Here is a 13,006-nt window from a genome sequence, read left to right as displayed (position 1 = left end):
CTAGGTGCACACAGCGTGCCAGTCACATGACTAATATTCTAGGTGCACACAGATAAGGTGTACACAGCGTGCCAGTCACATGACTAATATTCTAGGTGCACACAGATAAGGCGTACACAGCGTGCCAGTCACATGACTAATATTCTAGGTGCACACAGATAAGGCGTACACAGCGTGCCAGTCACATGACTAATATTCTAGGTGCACACAGATAAGGGTACACAGCGTGCCAGTCACATGACTAATATTCTAGGTGCACACAGATAAGGTGTACACAGCGTGCCAGTCACATGACTAATATCCTAGGTGCACACAGATAAGGGTACACAGCGTGCCAGTCACATGACTAATATTCTAGGTGCACACAGATAAGGCGTACACAGCGTGCCAGTCACATGACTAATATTCTAGGTGCACACAGATAAGGGTACACAGCGTGCCAGTCACATGACTAATATTCTAGGTGCACACAGATAAGGGCACACAGCGTGCCAGTCACATGACTAATATTCTAGGTGCACACAGATAAGGCGTACACAGCGTGCCAGTCACATGACTAATATTCTAGGTGCACACAGATAAGGCGTACACAGCGTGCCAGTCACATGACTAATATTCTAGGTGCACACAGATAAGGCGTACACAGCGTGCCAGTCACATGACTAATATTCTAGGTGCACACAGATAAGGCGCACACAGCGTGCCAGTCACATGACTAATATTCTAGGTGCACACAGATAAGGCGTACACAGCGTGCCAGTCACATGACTAATATTCTAGGTGCACACAGATAAGGGTACACAGCGTGCCAGTCACATGACTAATATTCTAGGTGCACACAGATAAGGGTACACAGCGTGCCAGTCACATGACTAATATTCTAGGTGCACACAGATAAGGGTACACAGCATGCCAGTCACATGACTAATATTCTAGGTGCACACAGATAAGGCGTACACAACGTGCCAGTCACATGACTAATATTCTAGGTGCACACAGATAAGGCGTACACAACGTGCCAGTCACATGACTAATATTCTAGGTGCACACAGATAAGGCGTACACAGTGTGCCAGTCACATGACAGCGTGTAGTGCACCATGCCGGTGTACAACCTATTAGTGACGCCCATACTATTCCATAAGGCCGAGTATATCCTGGACTCCAAAATATAGGCCGTGACCCTTTCCTGAAATCCGGGACCAGCAGCGAGTGGATTGGAGGAGTCAATAGATAAAAATGTGTATAAAAGTCTAGAAAGGCTTCGGCCATATCAGTGGAGAGGTGACCTAGTGCGGATGGACGGAATATAGAACCCAGCCTGTGGGGGATGTTGTGTCCTCACCAGGGTCCGCACAGTTTCCTTATTGTATTTATAACAATGTCTGCCACACTTACAGCCGCCGTAGCTTTACAGAGTAGAAGGGACGGAACTTCTTCATGTTTCCTAAGGAGAACGACCGGGATGTCATCTGAGGGGGAGGAGTTATGTGACATGAACCATGTTTAATCCACCCCCCCTAGTAACACCCTTCTGCACCCCCCACAGGTCACAGGGTGAAGTCTCCTCTGAGGTCACATAGTAATGAGAGAGCGAGAAGCGGAGGTCATCAGTGACTACATGGTCATTTAGGAGATCGGGGATCAACAGGAGAAGATGGTGAAGGGAGGAAACAGTGAGGACAACCAAGGCCTGAGAAGGGGAGAGCATTGGTGAGTGCCGGCTGCTTATACCTCCTGACCTCACACTACATGGAGGGGAGAGCATTGGTGAGTGCCGGCTGCTTATACTTCCTGACCTCACACTACATGGAGGGGAGAGCATTGGTGAGTGCCGGCTGCTTATACCTCCTGACCTCACACTACATGGAGGGGAGAGCATTGGTGAGTGTCGGCTGCTTATACTTCCTGACCTCACACTACATGGAGGGGAGAGCATTGGTGAGTGCCGGCTGCTTATACCTCCTGACCTAACACTACATGGAGGGGAGAGCATTGGTGAGTGCAGGCTGCTTATACCTCCTGACCTCACACTACATGGAGGGGAGAGCATTGGTGAGTGCCGGCTGCTTATACCTCCTGACCTCACACTACATGGAGGGGAGAGCATTGGTGAGTGTCGGCTGCTTATACTTCCTGACCTCACACTACATGGAGGGGAGAGCATTGGTGAGTGCCGGCTGCTTATACCTCCAGACCTCACACTACATGGAGGGGAGAGCATTGATCACTGATGAACGCAGGAGCCTCAAATCTCCACAAAATAGTAATCCAGGTGGGAGAACGTGTCATAGGATGATAAATGAAAGGAATAATCCCTGTCACAAGATGGTACATACGTCACAAACCCACCAACTGGTGACCATGAAGAAGGATTTACAACGCGGACTGACCACAAAACATGTCCTCTACAGCATGGGTTCTCACCCAGGGGTACGCCAAGGGTTATACAGCGGTACACCAAGGGTTATACAGGGCAAAACACAAAATCTGCCACTACCGGCCATACCATGGCCAGTATTTGTCAGCATAGAGCGGGGATTGGGCGCTCACGATATTGTACTGCGGCTGGAGATGCGGGCACGGCCACTTTACGTGAGCTGCAGTGGCTGCCGGGCCTGACATGTGACGTCCCTGAGGTTGTGCGGAGGTGCCGACACAGCGCAGAAGGACGTCACCCGTCAGCACGGCCCTTGGGTCAGAAGACATCACAACACTCAGGACACCTCAGGGACCGACCATCACAACACTCAGGACACCTCAGGGACCGATCATCACAACACTCAGGACACCTCAGGGTCCGACCACCACAACAGACACCTCAGGGACCGACCACCACAACACTCGGGACACCTCAGATACCGACCACCACAACACTCAGGACACCTCAGGGACCGACCACCTGGTGCACAACACTTTACCTAACAAATCATCTAACCGAAATAACATGAAAGGCATAACCCGGTGAGGACCATCAGGGACCATTACAAAAATAAGAAAGAGGGCGGAAACATGAAGGTACACCCCACAGTAGAGCCCTGCTCAGGACTGGTTTTTCAATCGCGCTCCCGATGATTTCTTTGACCAATCTCGCCCGCTCCCGTTCACATATGAATGTACAGACACTAGGGTGCAATGCTCTGCACATACTCACTGTAGTACATTTCTATACATGGGGTATGTGCAGATCATTGCACTCTAATGTCCGTACAGATGTGAATAGCAGTGACTGTGCAGACTCAGAGGCCCTGGGACACTGACCGATGCAATGCTCTGCACATACCTGGCCTACGGGGATGTATGAGGGTGATTTTGTGCGCCGTGGTCTGTAGTTTTTATTGGCACAATTTTTGTTTTAGTGTCAAAAGATGTATTTATGGCAACACAACGAATTGCAAGAAAACCTGCGCCTCTCAGGGCGCTATATGAATAAGAAAATACAGGAAAAACAATCAAATGCATAAAAAAGAACAAAGGTATCCCCAAGAATTCAGAATCATGGAGGGGGGGGGGGGGGGGGGAGGGGAGGGAGACAGACTAGGGGAAGGGGAGGATGAACAAGGGGGGAAACATATAGATAATACCCCAAGCTATGTACGAGGGATAAATGGTAAGTCAAATGTGGGGCATATGAAGAAGAAAACCAAGGTTCCCATATTTTAGTAAACATGTCCATTGTATCTGCTCTAAGAGCATTAAAGGAGTAGTCCGGCGCGCACTTTTCCCATTTTATCCCGTCAGGGCTGCAAAATAAAAGAACACACACTTTCTCTTACCTGCCAACGAGCCCCCGGAGCTCCGGTACACTCCGGTACAGGTGTTTGGTCCCAGGGCTGTATTCTTCTTACTTCCTGTTAGCCCGTCACATCACACGGAGCTTCAGCCTATCACCGGCCGCAGCGATGTCCCGCCTCTGCTGGTGATAGGCTGAAGCTCCGTGTGACGTGCCGGGCTAACAGGAAGTAAGAAGAATACAGCCCGGGGACCGAACACCTGTACCGGAGCTCCGGGGGCTCGTTGGCAGGTAAGAGAAAGTGCGTTTTCTTTTATTTTGCAGCCCGGACGAGATAAAATTGCGCGCCGGACTACTCCTTTAAGCTTCTCATATATCATAATCCTATTCACTCTAGCTATAACCATAGTCACAGACAACTCTGTTGTACGCCATTTCGAGGCAATATGTATACGTGCCGCCAGTAGAATAAATTGAGTCAATTTAAAAGAGGCATAACTAAGATCCTGCGGTTTACGTCCCAGAAGGCAGACATCAGGGGATCTAGGTATCTGTTGGTCTATAACTGAAGAAGCAAGGTCTATGACCTCTGACCAAAAGGTACGAACTACATGGCAAGACCACCAGATGTGCAGCATGGATCCCGTGTCCCCACACCCCCTAAAACAAAGAGGAGAGACCTCCGGATATACAGCATGTAGTCGACGAGGAACATAGTATGTCCTGTGCTAAATTTTAAGTGCTGCCTCAGCAAGGGAGATCTGCCAGCTGCCCTTACTAAGGTGAGTACAACATTCATGCCAGTCTTCTAAGGGCATAGATATCCGCAGGTCCTCCTCCCATTGGAGCATAAATTTCAACTTAGCATCAGAAGGGGGACTATTAAGCAGGGAGTAAACCCTGGACAAGGTGCCTGAACGTGTAGGAGTGTAGATAGCCATGGCTTCAATAGATGTGGGGGTAATGAAAGCAGAGATTCAGAAGAAGGAGGGTGGAAAGTAGACTGAAATGACTCTTTAGAGATGATCCTTTTGCCCACAATGAAATGATGAACACAGGTAAGCTTATTAGTAAACCACCAACTGAAAGCTGATGGATGCAGACCAGGAAGGAAATTAGGGTTGCAGAAAATCGGCATAGCTGGAGAAAGAGGATATTGGAGCTAGAGTTTAAATCTAACCGATCGCCAGAGTAAGAGAGAGTAGCGGGAAAGTAAAGCAGAGGAGGGAAGATGAGAACAGACTGGACTGGTTGACCACATGAGTGAGGCTAGCGTATACGGTCATATCATGTCATTTTCCATTACAAGCCAGCGGGGTCCTAGTGATCCCGAATTATAAAGGAGTAGTTGCGCAATGCGTGCTGCCCGATAGTATTTCAATAGGTTAGGGACCGAGAGACCCCCCAACACCCTTATGGTAATACATGATGGTGCGAGGAATCCTAGGATGTGAGTTACGCCAAATAAACTTAAACAAATCCGCCTGGAGTATCCTGAGCTCAGTTATTCTAACCGGTATGGGGAGTGTGCGGAAAAGATAAAGTAGGCGAGGGAGTATGACCATCTTGACGGAGTGAAGACGCCCCAGCCAAGATATATGGGGAAGGTTCCATCTAGCCAGATCAGCATAGATTGAAAAAGAGGGGGGTAGTTGAGTTTATAGAGGGAAGCGAGGTGAGTAGGTAAAGAGACTCCTAGATAGGGAAGGTAGGATGTAGAAGGGCGAAGGTCAAAGTTAAGGTGAATGAGGTCCTGCACTGCTTTGGGGGTGTTACAAGATCTCCGACTTGCTCCTGTTGACCACTAGGCCCGAGACAGCAGAAAAAGAATCCAATATAGCAAAAAGATTGGGTAGGGAGGTAAGGGGGTTAGTCAGTGTTAAGAATAAGTCATCAGCAAATAGATTAACCTTGTAAATCTTATCAGCTACAGAGATCCCTGCCACATTAGGGTCCCTACGGAGGATACTCGCCAAGGGCTCCATAATCAACGCAAATAAGGCTGGGGAGAGAGGACACCCCTGGCGAGTACCCCTCTCTATGGTGACAGAGGTGGGAGTAGGGGAAGGTAACTTTAAATAGGCCTGAGGGTTCGAATAAAGAGACTTGAGTGCTTCAACAAAAGGACCAGCAAAGCCCATAGTCCTAAGGATCCCAAACAGGTAAGGCCATGATACAGTATCGAAGGCCTTCTCTATATCCAGAATAGTGTCAGGGGGACAGATTTAACGTTGGCCCAGTGTATCACATTTAAGACTTTACGGATGTTGTCGGCGGCCTGTCTACCCAAGATAAACCCCCCTGATGGTTATGGATCACATCGGGAAGGAGTCTATTCAACCTACGGGCTAGAATAGAAGTGAAAAGTTTTGCGTCAAGGTTAATAAGGGAAATGGGTCGATAGTTGGAAGGTATCATAGGGTCATTGTTGGGTTTAGGTATTATTACTATGGAAGCTGAAAGAAACTCAGGCGGCATAGCCGAACCAGACATCAGTTTATTACAGAATGAGGTAATGTGGGGAAGGAGGATAGCACTAAACTTCTTGTAGTATAAAGCAGAGAAGCCGTCCGGGCCTGGGGCCTTACCAAGCTTCAAGTCGGAGACAGATTGCTCAACCTCCTCCACAGAAATAGGAAGGTTTAAAGGGGTACTCCGCCCCTAGACATCTTATCCCCTATCCAAAGGATAGGGGATAAGATGTCAGATTGCCGGGGTCCTGCTGCCCCTAGTGACGTCACGGCCCGCCACGTCAATACAAGTCTATGGGAGGGGGCGTGGCGGTCGTCACGCCCCCTGCCATAGACTTGCATTAAGGGGACGGGCCGTGATGTCATGAGGGGCGGAGCCATGACATCACGCTGCTCCGGCCCCTGTATCGCCCGTCATTACGCACAGAGCGAACTCGCTCTGCGCAGTAATGATAGCGGGGTGCCGCAGCGGTGATCCCCGAGGTCCCCAGCAGCAGGACCGCGGCGATCTAACATCTTATCCCCTACCTTTTGGATAGGGGATAAGATGCAAGGGGCGGAGTACCCCTTTAAGGAGTCTCTAGCAGAGGGTGAAAGGGAGGGTAGAGAGGCAGATTGTAAGAACGCATCAATGGAAGAAGAAGCAGGAGGGGGGGTACGCTCTTTATACAAGGCAGCATAGAAAGATTGAGAAGTGTCATATATGCGCGTTGGGTTGGACGTGGGCACCCCAGGTTTACGTTGTATAGAGTGGATTCTGTAGAGCCACTGTCTCTGGCGTAACATGGAGGCCAGTAGCCTATCGGGCTTATTAGCCCACTTATAGTATGTGGCTTGCGTCCAACGCAGTGCCTTTTCTGTATGGTCTGTCAGGACAGTGTCCAACCGAAGTCTAGTGTTTTTTATAGCGTGTAGTAAATATGGCTGTGGGTTTATTTGGTGGGCTGTAACTAACCTAGCAAGCTTGTTTTCTAAAGAAGATTGGGTCTTGTTTCTCTCTTTCTTTAAGGCGCTAGCTAAAGCTATAATTTTACCCCTAATAAAGGCCTTATGAGCCAACCAAGTCCAGCCAATATCCGAAGGCAGAGTAGAGTTAGTAGAAAAGTAAGAAGAGAGAGATTCTTCTAGGGCAGTGCGTATGTGTGGGCGAGAAAGAAGGGACTCATTGAGTCTCCAAGTATATGGAGTGTGGCATCTAGCAGAGAAGTTAAAGTAGGCAAAGACCATGTCGTGATCCGACCAAGCAGACGGTATATGCCTAGCGTATAATAGATGTGGAAGAGAGGGGGCAGACGTCAAGATCAAGTCAATTCTGGTATATAGAGAATGGGCTGGAGAATAGTACGTGTACCCCCTCTGTGCCAGATTATGTTCTCTCCACGAATCCGCCAATTCATGAGTCCTAAAGGAATCTAAGAGAAGTCTCTGCTGTGTTCCCGAGCGGCGGAACGCTCTTGTGTGGGATCTATCCAATACACCATTAAAGACCATATTGAAATCCATGCACCAGACAAGATGGTCATAGGTGAGAGACAGTAATTTAGATGCTAGATCAACAAAAAACTCCAGATTCATTTGGAGCATAGGAATTAACAATGCACAGCTTTGACTCCTGATAGAGACCCTCCAATATGAGATATCTGCCCTCAGAATCTATGTGCTGGTTTGTCAGGGTAAACGGAAAAGAGTTATGGAGTAGAGTAACTTCACCTCTGGCTTTGGATACAAATGAGGATAGATAACAGCGAGAATATTTAGGATGGATATGTTTAGGGAAGGATGTAGCAGTGAAATGGGATTCCTGAAGACACAGGATGTCAGGCTCATGTTTAAGGTAATCTAGCATAGCCTTCTTCCGCTTTTTGGGGAATTGAAACCCCTAACATTGTGAGACATCACACGACACATAATACATTAAAGGGGTACTCTGCCCCTAGACATCTTATCCCCTATCCAAAGGATAGGGGATAAGATGTCAGATCGCCGGGGTCCCGCTGCTGGGGACCTCGGGGATCGCCGCTGCGGCACCGCGCTATCATTACAGCACAAAGCGAGTTTGCTCTGTGCGTAATGACGGGCGATACAGGGGACGGAGCAGCGTGACGTCATGGCTCCGCCCCTCGTGACATCACGGCCCGTCCCCTTAATGCAAGTCTATGGCAGGGGGCGTGACAACTGCCACACCCCCTCCCATAGACTTGTATTGAAAGGGGCGGGCCGTGATGTCACGAGGGTCGGAGCCGTGATGTAACGATGCTCCAGCCCCTGTATTGCCCGTCATTACGTGCAGAGTGAACTCGCTCTGTGCTGTAATGATAGCGCGGTGCCGCAGCAGGGATCCCGGAGCTCCCCAGCAGCAGGACCGCGGCGATCTGACATCTTATCCCCTATCCTTTGGATAGGGGATAAGATGTCTAGGGGCGGAGTACCTCTTTAAGACATATAAGCTGAAGGAAGCAGGCATACAGCAAATGGGCACAGACATTAGGTAGAAGGTGAATGGTAGCAGAAAAGAGAGAAGGGTAAGTGGAAAGGGAACAGACACAAGGGGAGGGGACCCAGCAAACATGATAAACAAAGACAAAAACAAAAAATGACAAATGAACATCGTCAAAACAATGAGTAGTACAATCCAGAGGTAGGCGGCCAGGGAGGATCCCAGTGGGTTCATAGTCCCCCGTGGCCACCAACTCCTCAAGTAGTAGGGCAACATGGTAATCCACCACCGGCAGAGCCCTCTAAAGTGGGGAACTATATAAACAAACCCATAGATACTAAGCAACCAGGGACAACCCTTGCCTCTATACTATAGTAATGGGGACAAAGTATACTAATGCAGGATAACATGGTATATTAAGGGCTACATAGTAGAAATACATGAGTCCAATATAGCTGTCACGAGAGCCCCCAAAAACAGAAAGACAAAAGTCCCAAACTGTATACAGGGGCAAAAGTCCAATATTATAGACAGTAACCGCACAACCCATCAAAAACAGGTAAAAGTTGGAAGCCGTGCAGTCCAGGACAGGTAAGTATCAACAGGAACTAAGTCCAATAGAACAGCGTCCCAGAATTTAGGGAAAAAACTAGAGAAAGTAGTAGGGAGTCATACTACCAGACATGAACTGTTCATCCGCGGGTCTGTGAAAGAGGTCGAAGACGTTTAAAGGGAGACTCCACTCTCTGCCAGGTCCTCCGGATCTTCGGCAAACGTTGTGGTAGTGGCTCGGGCTCCTGGTAGGGGATATTCTCCTTGTGCAGTAAGTCGAAATCTTCCTGGGGTGTTCGGACTGTAAACATAGTGGAACGCAGTTGGAACTGCAAACTGAAGGGGATCCCCCAACGGTATTTTATCTCTGCCTTTTGAAGAGCCAGGGTAATCGATCGCATATGGCGTCTTCTTTTGAGCGTAGAAGGGGCCAAATCTGCATATATGTGGACAAATGCGGTCACGCACCTCAGGATAATGGAGACGGAGGACAACGTCTCGGGGTGTGTCAGGGGTCTTGGGCCTGACAAGTGCCGGTGGATCCGATCCATACAAAGGAGACTGGCATCCGTTTGTGGCAGGAGCGCTTGGAAAAGACCAGTAACCACTTTAGTAAGGTCAGTATGTGATTCTGGTAGGCCCCGGATCCTAATATTAGCCCGCCGGGACCGGTTCTCCAAGTCTTCTATTTTGAGCTCCAGCATGTCCAGGTGGTCGGCAGCATGATCCGCATTGGTCAGTCTCTCCGCATTAATCGCCTCCGCCATATCATCAGTCTTTAGCTCTAGCTCCGCCACTCTCTGACCCAGCTCCCCAATCTGTTTAGTGTAGTCCGCCACTGCCCTCGCCAACTCGGTCTTACACATACCCTAGATCGTTCTGAACAAGTCCGCAGGCGTGAGCGGGACCTCCGGTGCTGGTTCCTGCTGAGGGGAGTCGGCAATAAAGTCCTCCTCGAGTAGCTCAGGGCTGGGAGCTCGCGTTTGTGCCGGCGCCATCTTGGCTCGCTGGCTCGTGCGGAAGATCTCGGGAAGGGTCCGCTGCGGAGGGCCAACTTTGGATTGCTCCTGGCTGGTCATGTTAGGAGGTAGTGGGGAAAGTTTAACCACTGTGGAGCCAATATAACGGGTTAACAACCCGCAGGTGGCGCGGAGCTCACAGGGGATGCGTCCTCACCGGTGAGTCGTGCGCATGCGCTCTTCCACAATTTTTGTTTTAATGGGACTTTTTGATCACTTTTTATTATTTTTTTATGGCATATGAAATGACCAAAAATGTGCAATTTCGGACATTATTCTTGTACATGTACGCCATAGTGCAATTTAATTAACAATTTTTTTTAATAGTTCAGACATTTACGCACGCGGCAATGCCACATACTTTTTTTATTTAATTTTTTTTTTACATTATTTTAGTTAAAAAATGGGAAAGATGGGGGGGGGGTTCAAGCATTTATTAGGGAAGGGGTTAATAGGAAGGGATTATTATTAATTAAATTTTTTTTTTTACACTTTTTACTTTTTGTTACAACTCCCACAGGGTATGTGCAAACTGCAGAGCATTGCACACTAAGGTCTGGGGTGCAATGCTCTGCAGTCTGCACATACCCCCATGTGTATAGCAGTGTATGAATATGTACATTAATCCAGACATTAATCCATAAAACACCAGAGGGTCCGGCAGAGAGGGGACATAAGGGACAAACAGGGACAGACTGAGTCTATAGGAGCGTCCACCGGAGGGCAGCAAACAGTTGGCGGGAACATAGACCGGTCAGGATTCACCAGGACAGCACCAGGACTGGAGCCAGAAGAGAAGACTCGGCCATCTTCAGGGCGCAGATTGTTCCCTATATATGAGATCACATGACGCTCGGGTAGAACTTGTTTACCAAAGGGTTAATGAAGTGACCTGCTGGGACCAGTAACAGGCACCCAGAGGTCTGGGGGATTTAACCCTTACACTACCACACTCTCTGCAGTGTCTCATCTGGACTGATAGGATGTGATGGGGACATCAGACTGTGGAGGTGTCTGTATACTAAGAGCACAGAGCATGAGAAGGGCCCCCCGGATATCATGAGAAGGGCCCCCCGGACATCATGAGAAGGGCCCCCGGACATCATGAGAAGGGGCCCCCGGACATCATGAGAAGGGGCCCCCGGACATCATGAGAAGGGGCCCCCCGGACATCATGAGAAGGGGCCCCCCGGACATCATGAGAAGGGGCCCCCCGGACATCATGAGAAGGGGCCCCCCGGACATCATGAGAAGGGGCCCCCCGGACATCATGAGAAGGGGCCCCCCGGACATCATGAGAAGGGGCCCCCCGGACATCATGAGAAGGGCCCCCCGGACATCATGAGAAGGGGCCCCCCCGGACATCATGAGAAGGGCCCCCCCGGACATCATGAGAAGGGGCCCCCGGACATCATGAGAAGGGGCCCCCCGGACATCATGAGAAGGGGCCCCCCGGACATCATGAGAAGGGGCCCCCCGGACATCATGAGAAGGGGCCCCCCGGACATCATGAGAAGGGGCCCCCCTGGACAACACGAGAAGGGGCCCCCCTGGACATCATGAGAAGGGGCCCACCGGACATCATGAGAAGGGGCCCCCCGGACATCATGAGAAGGGGCCCCTGGACAATAATGAGAAGGGGCTCCCCGGACATCATGAGAAGGGGCCCCCCCGGACATCATGAGAAGGGGCCCCCCGGACATCATGAGAAGGGGCCCCCCGGACATCAGGAGAAGGGGCTCCCCGGACATCAGGAGAAGGGGCCCCCAGGACATCAGGAGAAGGGGCTCCCCGGACATCAGGAGAAGGGGCCCCCGGACATCAGGAGAAGGGGCCCCCAGGACAACATGAGAAGGGGCCCCCGGACATCATGAGAAGGGACCCCCGGACATCAGGAGAAGGGGCCCCCAGGACAACATGAGAAGGGGCCCCCGGACATCATGAGAAGGGACCCCCGGACATCATGAGAAGGGGCCCCCGGACATTATGAGAAGGGGCCCCCCGGACATCATGAGAAGGGGCCCCCGGACATCGTATAAGCTGATCTGGACCCCAAGATTACTCCCTCCCCCTCCAAACCACCGGAAACTACATTTTACTAATTTTAGATCCCGCAATTTATGTGATCGCAGAATCATAAGGGATATAGGGCCGATGTTTACCACTAGCGGTGAGTGTCGGCTGCTTATAGCTCCTGAGCTCGATTCAAAGTCCCATAGAGGGCGCGAGACGTAAATAAACGCCGTGTCATTAAGGGGTTAATAATAAACATCCCCAATAATCATGATCTAACACCGACCGCACACACCTACCTGTATCTGTAGAGGAGCCGTGTACAGGACCTGCGATGATGTCACCGTCATGTGATCAGTCACATGGAGGAGGAGGAGTCACATGATCAGGGGCTGCTGCTCTAGGCTCATCTGCTCAGTGTATGCAGGACTCTGCTGTGCTGGTTGTGATCGCTGCTGGATGAGCTGAAGTTATGTGTATGCAGCAGAGCTGTGTGTGTGTGATGTGCGTGGTGCAGAGCTGTGTATGTGTGTGTTATATATGTCTGCAGCAGAGCTGTGTGTAATGTGCATGTAGCTGAGCTGTATGTGTACACAGTAGAGCTGTATATGTGTAATGCACATGAAGCTGAGCTGTATGTGTACACAGTAGAGCTGTATATGTGTAATGTGCATGTAGCTGAGCTGTATGTGTACACAGTAGAGCTGTATATGTGTAATGTGCATGGAGCTGAGCTGTATGTGTACACAGTAGAGCTGTATATGTGTAATGTACATGTAGCT

General features: G+C 50.0%; 1 protein-coding gene across 2 annotated transcripts in view; it reads right to left on the bottom strand.

The window, feature by feature from the left end:
- The window catches only part of LOC130297955 (gastrula zinc finger protein XlCGF26.1-like), a 37,100-nt gene extending 24,350 nt beyond the window's left edge, over positions 1-12,750 (bottom strand). For both annotated transcript variants that reach the window (XM_056550821.1, XM_056550837.1), the window contains exon 1: positions 12,524-12,750. Coding sequence is in view for 1 of the 2 variants with exons in the window: in XM_056550837.1 (XP_056406812.1) it covers positions 12,524-12,574 (51 nt within the window). In the remaining variant the exon portion in view is untranslated. The remainder of the gene's footprint in view (positions 1-12,523) is intronic.
- Positions 12,751-13,006: the final 256 nt, after the last annotated feature.

This window comes from Hyla sarda, chromosome 1 (genome assembly GCF_029499605.1).
Source record: "Hyla sarda isolate aHylSar1 chromosome 1, aHylSar1.hap1, whole genome shotgun sequence".
Lineage (NCBI taxonomy): Eukaryota > Metazoa > Chordata > Amphibia > Anura > Hylidae > Hyla > Hyla sarda.
This window is presented reverse-complemented; position numbering and strand designations above follow the sequence as displayed.